Source organism: Momordica charantia (assembly GCF_013281855.1).
Source record: "Momordica charantia cultivar OHB3-1 chromosome 6 unlocalized genomic scaffold, Mcharantia_2.0 BLBB01000006.1, whole genome shotgun sequence".
Lineage (NCBI taxonomy): Eukaryota > Viridiplantae > Streptophyta > Magnoliopsida > Cucurbitales > Cucurbitaceae > Momordica > Momordica charantia.
Window position 1 is genome coordinate 2,096,910 of NW_028275164.1, and position 16,770 is coordinate 2,113,679.

At 33.8% G+C, this 16,770-nt stretch overlaps 2 protein-coding genes and 1 non-coding gene across 3 annotated transcripts; 1 reads left to right on the top strand and 2 right to left on the bottom strand.

The window, feature by feature from the left end:
- Positions 1 to 4,884: 4,884 nt before the first annotated feature.
- On the bottom strand, positions 4,885 to 5,045 carry LOC148210552 (U1 spliceosomal RNA). The gene has a single exon (XR_015792102.1). It is a non-coding gene; the product is annotated as a U1 spliceosomal RNA (small nuclear RNA).
- Positions 5,046 to 6,522: 1,477 nt separating this feature from the next.
- On the bottom strand, positions 6,523 to 8,396 carry LOC111007461 (uncharacterized). The gene is made up of 2 exons (XM_022279836.2): positions 7,909 to 8,396; positions 6,523 to 7,692 (listed from the first exon to the last, which is right to left on the bottom strand). Exon 2 carries the CDS (start codon positions 7,650 to 7,652, stop codon positions 6,771 to 6,773), a length of 882 nt encoding a protein of 293 aa, XP_022135528.1. The 5' UTR covers positions 7,653 to 7,692; positions 7,909 to 8,396; the 3' UTR covers positions 6,523 to 6,770.
- A 1,316-nt stretch (positions 8,397 to 9,712) lies between these two features.
- On the top strand, positions 9,713 to 15,032 carry LOC111007421 (uncharacterized). Its single transcript, XM_022279779.2, has 6 exons — positions 9,713 to 10,263; positions 11,361 to 11,461; positions 11,735 to 11,832; positions 12,887 to 13,083; positions 13,560 to 13,612; positions 14,696 to 15,032. The coding sequence occupies exons 1-6, from the start codon at positions 9,885 to 9,887 to the stop codon at positions 14,717 to 14,719; spliced, it is 852 nt and encodes a 283-aa protein (XP_022135471.1). The 5' UTR covers positions 9,713 to 9,884; the 3' UTR covers positions 14,720 to 15,032.
- The last annotated feature ends 1,738 nt before the right edge of the window (positions 15,033 to 16,770 follow it).

The following is a 16,770-nucleotide window of genomic DNA, read 5'->3' on the forward strand; positions in this document are numbered from 1 at the left end:
GTTTTCAAGCCAACAGTTTGGAAGATATCTTGAGAAAAGGTTTTAGCACCGGTGTAGTACAGTGGCTTGGAAGCAAGCTACCTTGACCATCTTCCGAAGAAAAAAAGAATCGATTGATCAAACGCTGTAGGGGCGGACTGCTCTACATTCAGCCACGCCACTGGTTTCAAATGACTAGTTTCTTGCATTTATTTATTAACAATGGCTTCTAAGTTTCATTATTAATAGAGTTTTCTTCTAGGGGTATTTTAGGAATTTTCTTTTCATCATAAATTAAAAAGGAAAATTGAGTTGTTGACATGTGTTCTTTGATTTGTCATCTGCGGAAAAATTTTGAAAACTAAAATAAAAGTTTCTCAAATTTTATTTTGAATTTTTAAAACTGGACTGCAAATCAAATATATTTCAAACAGATGAGGAAAACAGAAAAATAAATGGTGACAAAATATGAAGTAGAAAAATTAAAAAATTAAAATAAACGGACAAAAATAAAGAAAAAGTACATATATACCATAGATATGTTTTTAAATAGTTCTAAATATATTGGTACATGTACTTCCAACTTTGGTTCATTTTGATCTTTATACTTTCAATTTTTTTAATTAATTTAAGTCAATATACTTTCAAAACGAAAAAAGTGATCATTTTAGCCCATTCATTTCTATTTTTGTCTCATTTCTTTCAGTTATTTTCTTTCAGTTATAATTATAACCTAACACTTCATCACTCAATCTCTCGAAATGCAATCATGAATCTGTATCAAAAACTTTCCACTGTGTATAAAATTTTTGTATTTTTGGTTTTCATTCATTTTTATTTACGTGCTTTTAACAAATTTGTTTCTTTTAGTAATTGTATTTTTCGTCTTTTTTTTTTTGAGGTGACTGGTTTGATTCATATTTATAAAACAGTATTTAAACCATTAAAAGTAATAAAATAAAGTATTATACAAATTGATTGAATAATACGTAGTGGGAAATAAATATGAGAGAGGAAATTGTACAATAGTACAAATAGAAAAGTACCGAACAATCACATTCTTAAGAAAGGAAATAAGGGGAAAAAAAGTACTCGAGAAAGAGAAAATGGAGTTTCCGGTGGATCCGGGCGCCCGGTACGGGTCGCTACCCGGCCCACCCAAATTCCTAAATCCGGTTTAACCAAAATAATAATAACAACAATAATTATTTTATTTGGTAGTTTGTATAATTTTATTTTATTAATAAATAAAATGGGATCTAATTAGGTGAATCAAATCATCAATTATATATTTTTTCCAAAAAAAAAAAATCATCAATTATATACTTCTAATGAGAGTTGTGTATATATGAATATGTTTCTTCCTATCTCTGTAATGTAATATTTTTTAAAATAGAGGTTAAAAATTGAAGATGAATTATGGTAAGAGTTTAAAAAATAGCTAATTAATAATACTATCAAATATGATGTATTTATTATAAAATTAAATTAGTCAGCAGTTATATTTAAATCTCTAGAATCTCACAAATTTTGGTTGTGTTCTAATCTTTTACCGCTAAATGTTGGTTAATTTCAACATTGATTTGTGATTTTTTTTACTTTTTATTTTTGGAGGTGGAAGACTCAATTCTCCGACCCCACGTTATTGAACTCAAAAATTTGAAAGAAAATAAAAAGAAAATTTAAGTTGTTAGTTGAATAATTACGATGTATGTTTATGAGACTGACATAGTTGATTTAACACGACACATGTAAAAGAAATTGCCAAAATGGAAAAAATAAAATGTTACCCAAAAAAATTAAGACCACTCAGCCCCATAGAGAAGGATACTTTTTTTATGTATCGTGTCACAATTTCATTATTCAATTCCAACAATGTTGTTATTGAATAAAAAACTTTGATTTAAAATTATCTTGGTACTTAATAAAATTTTCAAAAGCTTAGAAACGAAATTACAATAAGATATATGCTTGAATTAAACATATATATCCAATGATTTATTTGATTGCAAGAAGATTCAAAATTACACCAAACGAATTGAGAAAATTTCAAGAAGAGTTTCAAGAGCTACAGATGTTCTTTTTTTTTCCAAGATATGTGGTAGTGGGAATCGAATCTTCGACGACCTTAAAGAACATGACAAAATATTTTATCTACTTAACTATTTTTTAGTTGATTAGGGTTAATTCAGGGAATGAGTTCAAATCTCATGACGACCACCTACCTTAGAAATTAGTAATTCGTTTGTGTTTTCTGGTACCAAATGTTGTAGGATCAGGCAATTAACGTAAGTTGGCCCAAACACTCACAGATATAAAAAAAAATTATCTAATTTTGAGTTGGCAAGCAACGACAAATATAGGAGCAGGGGGATGTAAAATAGGTATCAATAATGCATACAAAATTGTGTGTATGTATGTGTCTTTGTCTTGTAGTGGAGAGAGAAATTGGTCCCAAAGAGCCCACATTGGACAAAACAAAGGGAAGAGCATGTGATATCTTTGTTGTTTTTTACACTTGTTTGTATTAATAGTTCACACTAACTAAACCCACTTCTCTTCTTTTTGTCATATCCCTATTTTTATTTTTTCTTCTAATTATGTCTTCTTTCTCTTTCCCTTCAATCATGGGCTTCTATTTCATTCAACCATTGAGATATTGAGATATTGATTTCTTGTAGTTGATAGTTTGTATTGATAAGCTTGGTTATGTTCTATAAAATTTAAAGGTCCAATTTAATTATATCATATTTAATGAGTGGGGTAAATTTGTGTTCATAATTTACTCCATACTGAGCTTTAAAAGAGTTTTATATACTTTTGATGTGACTTGAGCAATGAAGAATTTTTTACAGAGAAACATGTCGACACATTTCGTCTATGAATATACAAGTGAGATGTTCTCAATTCAAAATGGACTTTTGGGATCAAAACCTAGATTAAAGGTGCCTAATACTGTAGGGAGATTCATCAGATAACTAATCGCTAAACCAAGTCCTGAGTGGTAGCCTAATCGAAGAAGCTAAGTTTATGCTCAAATCCACTTTTTTCTAAACTATCAATATAGTCTCGAGGAGGTTTGGAATACTCGTTGCGAATTTCATATGGGATATCCTCGGAAAGATACTAAGAATGGTCGTGGATCAATATCGGATGAAAAAGAAGGGACTGTCGAATAAAACTTGGGTTGATGAGATTGCTACCAAGGTAGAAACGTACAGAGATAATACAAATACTTTAAGTTATTAGATTCTTTCTTTTTTTCCTATAATTTTGAACCAAATACTTATGAGGGTGTCTCAGAATCAAAATTTTATATTTTAAAAACTTTAAAACTATGGTTTTTAAAATAATATATAATATCAACCAGAACATAATTAAATTAATTAAAGTACATAGGCTTATGATCAATATGAACATAGTTTAGTGGTTATTGATCAGTATTTCTTCCCTCAAAATCGAAGGTTGAATAATCTATACCTCGTTATACTAAAAAAAAAAAAGTAAACAAATTTTCGAAAAATTCTCTACAAAGTAAAGGTCAATTTTTGTACGAAATAATAATGTAATGGACATAATGGGAATGAGTTGGAATCGCAATTTATGGCAACTGATTTGTCTGTGCGAACCGGAAAAAACTGAACTTTTTTTCTTTTAAGAAAAAACATATAATAATATTGTGGATTAAAAGGGAATAAATTGGGAAAATTACAGCGAAGGTCAAAGAATGATTAATGGCAAATTGAAGGCGTGGAGGGCAAGTGGGTAATTGGGACGGCATCAAAAACGTCGCCGTCAAGGCATCAGTTTGTGCACATGCAAACACAAACCAGAAATTGAATCATTATTATTTTAGATATTTTCTGTTTTAGATATTAAACCAAATATTTATCTATTTCCCTTTTCCATTTAATTACATTATATAATTTATTTATGGGTGGGTCTCTTTCATTTATTTAAGTCTTTCCTTATATGTCAATCTTAATCATCAAAACGAAGCTTTGTTTCTTTTCTATTTCATTTAATTAGTCTATTTTACATTTTGATATTTAAAATTAATAAATTATGGGGTAAAATAATTACTAATCAATCAAATTGTCTGAAATAAATACTAATAAAACGACATCCAACAAAAAGAAATGCCCAACGAAGATTTAAGTTTTCCACTATAAAAAATCACTTAAATCAAGTAAAACAATTGTTAATGTAAAAATAAAATAAAAATTGGAAAACACTTTTTAGATGGAAATTAGTATCTGCTATTAAATTAATTAATGAAACAAAGGTACATTGCAATTCCAACTTAAAATGAGATCCATTTCGATTCACGATTGTGTAGTAGTACTTATCGAATATAAAATAGATATGTTTATATGGTTCCTATATCAAATCATTTAATATTTCCTTTTTTAGAGAATAAATTTCCACATTTAAATTATGTATCGGATGTATTAACATCCTATCTCCTCCATCTAAAAATTTTAGTTATATTTGAGAGAACTATTAACATTCATGTGGTTCCATTTCAAAACCAAATGGAAAAGAGAGAAATAATAATTCATATCTATTATAAACTCATTGTTAGAATATTGAAAATGATCGGATATTTGTTTGAGCTTTAACCAATTGGGAGCCCATACCTGGTCCGGGTCTTGGAGATAGTTATTAACATGTTAATATATGATATTGTCGTATAAGAAGACTATTATCTATTAAGAAAATAACACAGAATTAAAAATGATTTTAAATGATAACAAAAAGAAGTTCCGCTGAATTATCAAAAAGAGATCTGGGCCTGGGCAAAAAGCCCAGCGAATCTATGGAAAAATCTTAACTGAAATTACGGCCCAATAAAGTTGATGGGCCGAAAAATGAATGGGTAGGAAGATTGGGCTTAATATTAGGTAAGGGGCCGCGCGAACGCAGGCCCCCACTACCACAAATTATGACGTAGGCTCCGCCACGTGGGCAGACCTTAGGCTGGCACCCCTCCGTAGTGCAATGGAGATTACCAAGCTAGGACATGGGCCTTACTGATCGCCCATCGACCCCGTCCAGGTAAGTATGTTCTTCACCGTCCGCTTGCTTCTATTTTATACTCCCACCACTGCGCCTTCTTTTCCCACTCTTTCGATGTGGGACTCAACCAAGATTTATTATCATCATTTATTGCATTTAATATAGGGAAAGAAACTTTCATTTTTATTATATTTTGGTTTTCTTTTGTTTTCCTTCTATATGTTCCTTTTTAATTCTTCATGCTTATCTAATCTAAGGAGTAAATGTGTATCTGTGTTGTTGCTTAGTTCTAGTTCACTGTTATTCATAGGGTGTACTTGAAATTTATTTTCATAAATTAATTTTTATTTAAGTTGTTTCTTTTTATTTTTCGTTGGTACTTTTGAATCTTTATTGGCTAGTCTCTTTGTTATTTTGTGTCTTAGTGTTATGTTGTGAATTACCTATTTAAAAAAAAAAGAGATAAAGAAAGAAACAATAGATAATTGATAACCAAGTACATTACGATACTTAACTCAAACATCTAAATATTAAACAGACTCCATATTATGCAAATTTTATGTGATGGATGGAACTTCTTCAACGAATGAATTCTATAAGATCTTCTTCTTCAATGTTTAATATGTGAATGATTTGATCTTCTTCTTCAATGTTTGATATGTGAATGATTTCAAGACAGTCAAATTCCACAAATCGCCAATGCTTCAAGAACTGTAATCAACCATTTATTATATGTAAATTAACAACTAGTCTCAATGATTTTCCCATCCCAACCATGAATAATCTAACCAATTATGCCGCCATTGTGAAATGTCTCTTTTTCGTTTGCAATATACATGACTTTTGGGGTATATATATATATATATATATTTATTTATTTATTTATTTATGTGAATTAGAATTTAAATTTTATTTATTTTTGGTGAGAAAATAAAAAAGTAAAATTATCTATGTGAATTAGAATTTAAGTTTTGTTTATAAAGATACAACAATTTGAGGTCATATTTAACTTCACACGTTTGGTTAAAATTATTTTATACAAAATTTAGAAATAAAGCCAAAACATTTTGAAATTATGAAACTAAAATAAGATTTCAAATCATATTGAAGTAACTTTCTTTCTAAATACTTTGGAAAAATGCAATGACTTGTAGGGAAAAAAAAGTACAAGTAAAGGCTGGAAATCGCTATCATTGTCCCCTCAAGGTGAAGATGTATACGTAAAGATCAAGAATATGTGTTCCCAAAATGGTGAAAGGTAAAAATCATCAAACCTAAATTCTATAATGGCAAGTTCAATTATTCAAGTGAAAACAAATCATTTTCTGAACCATCTACATCTCAACTTTAACTTTGAAATTTGAAATATATGCGATCTGAATATCATTCAATTGGTTAAAACATATATCATCTTTGAAATGTACGTAATCTAAACATCGTTCAATTGATTAAGACATATATCATCGAAGACTACACAACAATAATGCTAGTTATCAATCAAGTCATTAGCAGCAACACCAAAAATGCAGAACAAAAGAGGTTCATTCTCAACAAGGAAACTAAACTGATAAAAACATAAAACATATTTTTCTTCAAAATGAAGCCATCATCAAATTTACACCCAAAAGCAGGTTTTTGTATTCACACAGCTACCCAACATAAAAAGATGTTGAAGGTATATGTACATCCCATCCATGGCTTTTTCCTGCACAAACAAAAGAGAGCTTAACAAGTGTGCCAGTGATTCTCTCCACATTTATCTTTCTAAATTTTCAAACAGCTTCTTCTCCTCCTCCTCGGAATTGTTGGATTGCATTGTACAACTTCCTTCTAGCCCCAACCGACAATACGCCAATCTCTTTGAGATCTTCGATGGTCAGCAGCGGCAAAGCCTCCTCGTCGACTTCGTGCATCTCAAATACACCAGCGTACCTGCCAAATCCAACCTCCTCCAACCATCTACCAACAGCATTTGTATCGTCCTCTTCATTGCCAGGTTTATCTTGTGCTTTCTCACCACCGACTCGAGCATTGCTGTTCAACTTGCGCCCTCGACGCATTGATGGTTGATCGATGCCATATTCCTCTTTGCTTGTGGATGGTATTTGGTGATCAGAGAAGTCACCGAAACCATTAGCAGAGTTACCTGTTCCCTCACATTCTTTCTCATCTACTGATAAGTCATCAGAGCTGTGTTTTGAGCTCCAACTGCCACCAAGAATGGCATAGCTTGTGTTTTTGCTGCGTCCCCGACGCTTCATATCCCTGCACTTCCTAGTCACATCACTAAACTTCAGTTTGGATTTGGTCATGTCAATTAACTCAGCTGAAGTTGGCTGTTCCAAAGCCAATTCTGAAGAGTTGGGGTTGTTGTTCTCTCCATTCTGCTGCAACTCTGTTGAAATTTGAGGAGACACACCCAACTCAGAGACTGTGAACTTGGGAGAAGATGGCTTAAAATCTCCATAAACAATGGGGTTTTCTTCATCACCCACAGTTTGGACAAAATCATTCTTCCACTCTCTATGAGCTAACCTTTCTCTTGTCCCCTGAGAAAATCCACAAGCCCAAGCTGCAGATATGTCCCCTATTTCCCCTAGCCTAACATTTGGACGCCTTTGTCTCTTGGAGCTCATCACATTCATTACCAACATGATTTCAAAGAAACCAGAGACCACAATTTTCACAATAACCCTAATTCAAAAGGGAACAAACATTCGAATCTCAGGTTTACTTCAACTGAAACTACATTAACTTCAACCATGCAAAATAACCCACAAATTGAAATCCTAATGTTACGAAATCGGTAATTTGCACCCAGAAACAGAATCAGACAAAAGAACCCCAAGAACAATCCTAATCCGATAACGAACGAAATCCCAAAACAGTAGAAAAATGGAAGGATCGAACCTTGAATCTTTAAGAACTTCCACCGCAGAGTGAAATCCCGACTGTTTCTTCAGCTCGAACACCGAGGATCGAGGATTCCTGTCCGCCAATACAAAGAAGTCGTAGGATAGCGATACGATTCGAAATTGTCGCTGTGTGGCAACTTGTTCGCATTCGATGCTCAGACAAAAGAAAAAGAAATGGAAATCGATGGCGAGAAACTTCCAATTCCGCAAGTGGGTTTTCAAATTCAGCCCTTCCCCTGGGTTTATAAGACGGATTTCAAGATTGGAAGTGGGGAAAGATCGACAGAGACACTTGGAAATCGAAAGTTTTGCACTGGGTCAATGGGAGAGAATTGGGTACACTGATGTGCAGTGGGGTTGCGGTGAGAATCGGTCGCTGTGTGGTGGGAGACGAAGCGTGGCGCAATGTGATTGGAGATGGGAAAAGTTGCAGAGAGGAGGTGGGAGCAGAGGATGGCGATTTGAGGGAGACAATGGGCTCGAGTTTCGAAAAGGAGGAAACTGTGGGGAAGGATCGAAGAACAATTGGAAGGGGATTGTCGTGGAAGATTCTTGAACCTCCCAGTGGATAAGAATTGGGAACGTCTTGGCTTTTCCAAAGTTACAGCGCATGGATAAGATCAAAAACACTTTTTAACCTTAAATAAAAACACATGCTTTGGTTGTTAAATACTAAATTTAACAAAAATAATACAAATTTTTTTTTTTTTTTGGTACAACAATTCGGAGATGTGAGATACGGAAATATCGAAAGAAGAGCTAGACTTATCTTGGCCTAAAATCTCATCATTTGTTTTAAAGGATTTTGCAAATATTCGTTGATATTTCGAATGAAAAGTTGTTGCGGTAGAATTTGGAATGACGTCACAGTTAACGTCTTAATTTTATTCTAAAAATCTTGGAGGGTTTGGTTATCTATTGTCTATTCAATTTTGTCCTAATCCCCTTGAGGGTAGCTTATTTCATATTTTTCTCTATTTTGTACTTAGTTTAGATAACATGACATTACTTCAATAGGATCTATTTTATAGGTTGTATCATTGTGTCATTGAATTCTAAAATCTAGACAAACTGGTTTAGAGGTCCTAAAGGCAGTCCAATTGACAAGGATTTAGGATTTCTCGATCATACTGATTTAGAAGTTTCAAATTTGAATTTTATGGTTTAATATTAAAAAAATCATTTGATGTCTTTTGGATGTGGGCATTGAGGCGGATGTAGGTGCCCTTAGATATATGAGGGTAAAGTTTCGACTCTCAATTGAAAAAAATATGGATAAATATTCACTTAACTGCCACATCATTCTAAATGATGTAATGTTTTCTGTCTGTACAAAATATTAATGAATGTTGGCTTCAAAATATTATTGAAATATGAAAGATATACTATTTAAGTTTTCGAATACTTTGAAATAAACATGTTTATAAGTTTAGAAAATAAAACATTCCTGAATTTTTGAAGTAATAAAAGTATTTTTGAATTATAGAGTAATGTTTAGAAGTTTGTTTTTTTAGTATAGAAAATGTACAATAACTTTTGACGTAACCTAATGACAAAGACAATAGCTGATATATAATTTTTTTAATACCATGGATATATATAAAAATCAAACTCACAACTTTTTGAAGATATATGTATTTTTTTTAGGAAAAAAAGACATGTAAACAGAGCTATACTCAATTTTTTTCCCGAAAGAATGAGCTATACTCGGTTTCAACTATATTCATAAACTATAGTATTAAATTGATAATGTAACTTAAAAATAAAAGTCATAAAATATATGGATTTATGATTTATCTCCCGAAGATGAATACGTGGAGGATGGCCAACGACTAAGACCGATGTCAAAGCGTGTGCCTTCCCTCACCGGAATTTTGTCCTTCCTCTATTCTCTCATCCCGTCGACGGGAAGAGCGGAACGAAGAAGAAGCACAGAGAGCGCGACACTGAGATTAGATTCAACGTTCAGCCATGGATTTCTGGCTCAAAGCTCGAAGTTTCGCCGAGGAAGCCGCCAAGCGCTCGCAGGAGCTGACTCTGGAAGCTGCCAGGCGTTCCCAGGAGCTCACAATCGGATCCTCTAGTTTATCCGATATCGTTTCCGAGACTGCCAAACGCTCCAAGGAATTCGCCACCGAAGCCTCGAAGCGAGCTGATCAAATCAAAGCGGAAGCTGTTAAGCGAGCCGATCGAATCAAGTACATGGTCGAGGGGACTCCGTCGTCTGGCGGGAAGGCTCCCGATGAAGAGACGCGGGAGGAGGATTTGGAGAGGTTTGGGATTAACGAGGAGCTGAGGGACTTCGTCAAAGGGATCACTATGAGTACATTTCGGGATTTTCCACTTGAAGGTAATCCGTCCACTTTCTTGAATTATCTGCTCTCTTGGCTGCTTGATAGATTAAGAAACGTAGGACTGGGAATCAGTGGAGGGATTGATTGGAGGTAACGCGGGGGAACAATAAAGAAATGTAGACCACAATTATCAAGCATTTAAGTATTAGAAGTGCAGATTGTTAAGCTTAATGGAGTTGATGAATATCGAAGGTTAAATCTCGGTAGAGGGAACCGTTGCATTTGAAGCACTACCTTAATTGGCATGAAACATCTCAGTTTATTCATTTTCTGAAAGCAAAATCCTTAAGTTCTATGCATCCACGTACTTAAACCGAGTGTTCACAATATCAGAATCAAATGCCGCCTCAAAGTTCATCTGATGCCGTAAACGGGAGCAAACAATAGTGTTTTGGAAGTTTGAAGCGGTTATCTTAAACATCAGTTAGTGAATGAAAGAATTTAAAAGGAGAAAAACACACACACACACACACACAAACAAGTTTGTGTCACCTTCTTTGGTACTTTTAAAATATCGATCCTTGTCATATTCTGGAATATTTGCAAGGTAATAAGTTGAGTGCATTTAACAGGTTAAATTTGTAGCTCTGTAGTCAAAGTAGTCTTGGAATGCAATGATTTGAGGATAATGAGGGACTGACCATTCCATTTGAATTAAGAACATCGTCCATTAATTAAGTGCAGAGCCTTATTTAAGCCAATAATACTTTGAAGTGTTAAACAAACTAGATTCCTACTACTCACTTGCATGGTCATTCTAGGTTTGGTTTGGCTCTAGTTTGTAAGAAATTTGGTTAGAGGAACTATAAGTGGGGCAGGAATTGATACCAAATCCTCAGAATCTGGAAAGTTCAACCTCATATAAATCTCTTGTTTCTGAAATTATATGCACCAGGATAATATTTGTACTGTTTATTTTTTAAAGTGAAGCATTCTCTTGAGATGTTGTTATGACCTTTGGATTATCACTTCCAGATGTTAAACAGTTTCCCTCCTGCTTTCTATCTTTTTAACAGTGGTAAATATGTTGTGTTTACTTATTTCTCTCCCACCAAGGCCTTCTTATTTCTAAAACTGGTTCATTTATCTGTAGATGATTCACAAATGTCCAATGTCCCTACAGTCTCAAATGTTAGTCAGGATCTAACTGAGTGGCAGGCAAAGCATGCAAGTCTTGTTCTTTCAACTGTCAAGGTACTATTATTAATAAACCGGATATCAGCGAAGATGAATGTAGGTTTCTCTACTCTACCGAGTACCCACTGTGGAGGAACATTGATTTTTTGGTTCATTGTGATTTTGGCATTATACAATAAATAAAATCAAGAGATGTGCACGCATGCCATGTGGATGGACTTGAGGAAATGAATCTATATTTTCCTTACTTCCTTGGAAACATGCTTTGTTACCATATATATATATATATATATATATTTGTAACCGTCATTTTAATATCATTTGTGGCAGGAAATTTCTAAGTTACGTTATGAACTGTGTCCACGCATTATGAAAGAGAGAAAATTCTGGAGGATTTACTTTATGGTGGTGAACAGGCATATTGCACCGTAAGTTTAAGTTTTGTGTTCAAGCCTTCACTCTGGGTTTAAACTTTGAATTTTGGTTGCAAAATCATAACAGCTTCTAGATTTGTATTGCTTTTCAAATTTCAATTGACTCGAAGGCACAAGTACTTAAGTCATAACTAAGTATACAATGGTGGGGTGTAATTGGCAAAAAGGCTTTAGTATGTATTGAAGACCTTAAGAATGAAAATTATTGTATTGAAGACCTAAACTTTGAATTTTGATCGCAAATAGTTATTTTATTTTCTAGATTGGACATTGGAATGGGTGCTATTTCATCGGGTTGCTGTCATAAAGTTACTAGACTGAGCATGATATGGAAATGGGTAATCCTGAAGGGGAACTTTAGTATTGACAATTCTCTGCTTCTATGCTGTGCAGTAAAGAATGATGTTATGCTCAACCTCTCAAAAGGCCTAAAACTCTAAAAGACTAATGTATTGAAAAGAGCAAACAGAATACTTTAACAAACCTAAAATGCACTTGACTAATGATCTGTAACTAGTGGGCTAAAGAAGCATACTAAGGAAAATGGGCTTCCACTGAGATTTTATTTCTTACCAAACACAACGGAATGGTCATCAGAATAGCAGCTTCTGTCCTTTTACAAGCCTCAAATCTCAAACATTTCATTCTCTAGTGAATTTCACGTAGAATATTTTACAGATCCACTGCTGAAGCTACATGAGTACTCCCTCCCAAAAAAAAAAAAAAAGGCTACACGATTATTACTGTGAAATACTTCTTAGACAACTCATTTTTAAACTATTTGTGTAAACTTCTCGTGTTTTTTTTTTTTCCAAAACTTGTAAGGATCTTAGACACCATCCTAAGTTTTGCCCCATGTCTTTCCTTATTCCATAATGACCAAGTTAATGATAAAAGAACATGTAGTAGAAGAGTGCACTCTGCTTCTTACCAATTGGTCTGCCCCTCGTTTGTGTCATGTTCATGATCTTCAAGCCTTGATTTTTTTCAGAGACTTCATCAATGAACTGTAAAAATTTTCTTGGTCTATATGCTCCTACTCTTTCAGCTATGAGAAGCAGTACATGGAGGATGTCATGCTGAAATCGGCTAAACAAGCTGAAGATGGAAGGAATCAAAAGATGGAACCTGTTAAAGCTGAAACGACATTTACTTCTCCGGAAAAGAAAAATGCTCCAACCTCTTCAGATCAAGACTTGGATGTATTTCTCCTTGGGGACCTTGGAGATAGTGATGAAGGTCCAGGTACGGTGCCACAATTCATGATGTCTGTTGTGTATTACCATCTTTTGGAAAACAAAACATGCCTCTAGAAAATTTTTAAACAAAGATCTGTTTCTTTGATGTATAATTATAGTTATAGATTGTCTATAAAAGCTTGTTAATGATAGCACAGTAACACTTGAACTTTGATACATTGTCGTCAAGAGGCTGTATTGTCTGTTGACATGGATCCTTCTACGATGCAGAACAAAAGTTTGCTCACTTCTTTATACTAAAGATAGACACCATTGAAATGTGGTTCGTTTGCTTGAAAACAAGTAATTTGATGGAGTGACTATCATTTGTCACTTCCATGGCTTCGAGCGTTATTTTCCCCAATTATTTGCAATTGACATAGCATATGCACTGTCCATTATATAATTGTTTATTAATTACTACTGTTGCTCTCTTTTTGTCATTTGAGGTTGGTGCCACTGATCTTCTTCATGGTTTTTCAGATGATGGAGATGATGACTTTGATGATGATTTTGACAAAATGGTTGACAGTTCGGTAAGTAGAATTTATCATTTGCTTTCCTTCCCTGTTTTCAGGTTAGAATAATCTGTTGTGCCCGGCACCCCAAGACTTTCATCGAAGACTCTTGTGAATTTTTGTGTTACTATGCTCCACTGTGCTGAGTTATTGTGGTCATTAATTGGATTTAGGAACTCCTACCAGAGATTTTGGTCATATATTTGTGCGAGTTTTGAGAATATATATATATATATTATATATTTTTAGGTTATTGTGCTCTTATTGTCACTGTTCATCACTAGAGTTTTCTTTTCAATTGCTCTTAAGAACACTTAAAGTTTCTTTTTAAGGCCTATTATAGAAACAACTCAACAAATTTCAAACAAAATCCATTATCTGAAACAGTTATTTGAAACATAATTTTATTTTAAAAAATCATTAACAATTTTTTTTTTTTTTAAATCGTTCCCATTCATTACCTAGATGCTTAGCTGGGGAGCACTGTAATATGCTAGTGCTGGTAATTAGAATCTGAAAACGTTCCTTATTGTTATCAACTTATCATGTACCTATTATTTGGTATTGAATTCAAACCCTTAGGTTGAAGAGAGAGATAAATTGTAGAAGACGGTATAATTGTCTTGTCTTCAATCTTCATTCCTTGCTTTTACCCTTTTGAAGTCCTCTTCTATGTTCCTGGTTGTGGAGGTCGGCTGATGTCAAATAAAACCGAGTCCTATCACTCCACTGGATGCCAAACAAGCGTTCCGTATTAGAAAAAAAGTTTTATTCTTTAATAATTAACGACACCAAGATTTGGGGTGGGCACGGGTGCCCCTAGGTATAGGGGAGCAAAGCTCCCACTCCCTGATCTAAAAAAAAATTAATAACACCCAGACGAAAAAATCTTCCTGTCGCCCCATCCATGACAATTTTTTAACACCATATCCAAATTGAATTCTTAGTTGCGTAGCTCTAGATCTCAGTGCCAATCATGTAAATTCACTTTCATGCGCTACTGTATGTTGCTGGTGGAATTTAAAATCTGATGATTATCTTATGCTCTTCTTTTTATTATGTACCTATTAATTGGTATTCAAATTTGTCTTGAACCTTCAGGATGACGAGAAAGACAAATTGTAGGAGACAGCAGGGGGAGGTTTCACGTTCACTGCTTCTCATCCATTTGAAGTCCTCCTTTTCGCTCTTGGCGGCGGCGTTGGTTGGCTAAATGATGATCAAATAAATCCCAGGTCGTATCACTCCACTAGAGCACGCCCCCTCCAAGGAAAAAGAGTATCTTATTTTCATTCTTTTATTCTCTTCTCGCACTTGCCGCTGAGGGAGGTTCTATGTACAAAAATCTTGTATACTTTCAAGTCTCTACATCTTGGTTTGAATGTATTACATTTTGTACAACACCAAGTACTTTAACTATTATCATTTTTGTCCTTCATATCCCATTTGATATATGATTATTATTTTTAGATTGTTAATTAACTTTCTTATCAAAAAAAGATTGTTAATTAACTTAGTCTCAAAAGTTTAAACTGAGCTTATAGGTTTAGACAAATTTGATGCGTTTTCTAATTATTATTTTTTTTATTGGTATATTGTATTAACTTTCTCTCGTGTATGTATGCGTTTGATGGATATTAGCACAAGGTTAGATGTGCTTGTTAACTCAGGATGAGAAGAGAAGTATATGGTAAGGATTTGAAGTTGATGTTCTATGCATCAATACCATGATTAATTATCATTAGACCTAGAAATTCAAGCTCTTAGGTGAAATAAATATATTGTTGTATTTTTTGGGCAAATACTTTTTTGGTCCTAAGTTTGAGTTCGGTGTCTATTTGGTTCTTGAAGTTTCAAAAGGTACACTTTTAGTCCTAAGGTTTGAAAAATGGTTCTAAATTGTCATTTGATCGTTAGTAACTATTGTCCTTGCAGTTATTTGACCGTCGGTAATTAATAGTTAAATGACTTTAGAGACTATCTATGACTATTTTCTAAATGTTAGATACTAAAGGTACATCTTTTGAAACTTCAAGAACCAAATTGATACTAAATTGAAACTTAAAGGACCAAAAGTATATCTTACCCTTATTTTGTATACACAAATGCAAATACAAATATATGTGTACTTGTATGTCTCATTTTGAATCACCTAATTTTTCTTTTCCCAGTATTCTCATGGATAGGTTCTTAAAGTTTGGTTGCTCCATCAGGTGAGAATGCACAATTACTTGGAGATGGTAACTCTGACAAAGTTGGAATCCAAATTTCAAGGTAAGCAACCATCTCCTCTCCTTTTTGGTTCTGCTCTATTACATTACTCATTCCCATTCAAGTGCACTTTGGGGTAATAATGATTATATTTGGCTAATGGAGTCACTCATTGGATTTCAAGATTCTAATGCAAGTGATCCATTAAACAGGCTGAACTATCAGCATGCCATAGGTAATGAACATGCATTGAGACTATGGGAAACCGCTAGCATCACTCACTTTTTAGACCTAGCATTACTTCTTTTTTAGACCATTTTTTTAAAGTGTAAAATTAGGAAATTCAATAGTGACTGTGACATGATTTAATATGAAAAACTTCATACCTATTACCTATTAAGGTTTTTTTGTTAATTAAATATTGTAGAGTTAGATAGTTGTCTCATGAGATTAGTAGAGAGATACATAAGCATACCTAATCATTTAGAGATATAGAAAAAAATATACATGTATAGTGACATGAAACGCTTTTATATAGATATATAGTTGTGAATTATTTCTCTCCGAGTCCGAGTCGGGGTAGGTGGATGGTGAGGCTTGGGCTTCTAGAGCCAAAATATTTTTGGGGCAACAAATAATCTCATCCAATCATTTTATCCTCCATGAGTCCCCAATTCCTATGCCCATGGCATTGGACATGGACCATCCAACCACTGAAAATTTTGTATTCACCTACCCTAAGGCCAAACACAATGTATTCAATTTGTGACAACTTATCCACCTAGTTCTTCCCTGTTTGCTTCATTATCTATTTTAATAATTGTCTATTAGGGTACCGAATCCCTTTTGGGACACTCTTAATTTTATTCACTTTTTTAGGACATAAGAAATCTCTGGCAAATTTTGTACTGACTAACGGATTGATCAAAACTTTATTTGGACCATGCTTCAGTACCATCTAAAGT

Coding starts and splice junctions, on each gene's coding strand:
- LOC111007421 (XM_022279779.2), top strand. CDS start 9,885: ATGGATTTCTGGCTCAAAGCTCGAAGTTTCGCCGAGGAAGCCGCCAAG. Junction 10,264..11,360: donor TCGGGATTTTCCACTTGAAG/GTAATCCGTCCA, acceptor ATTTATCTGTAG/ATGATTCACAAATGTCCAAT. Junction 11,833..12,886: donor GTGAACAGGCATATTGCACC/GTAAGTTTAAGT, acceptor CTACTCTTTCAG/CTATGAGAAGCAGTACATGG.
- LOC111007461 (XM_022279836.2), bottom strand. CDS start 7,652: ATGTTGGTAATGAATGTGATGAGCTCCAAGAGACAAAGGCGTCCAAAT.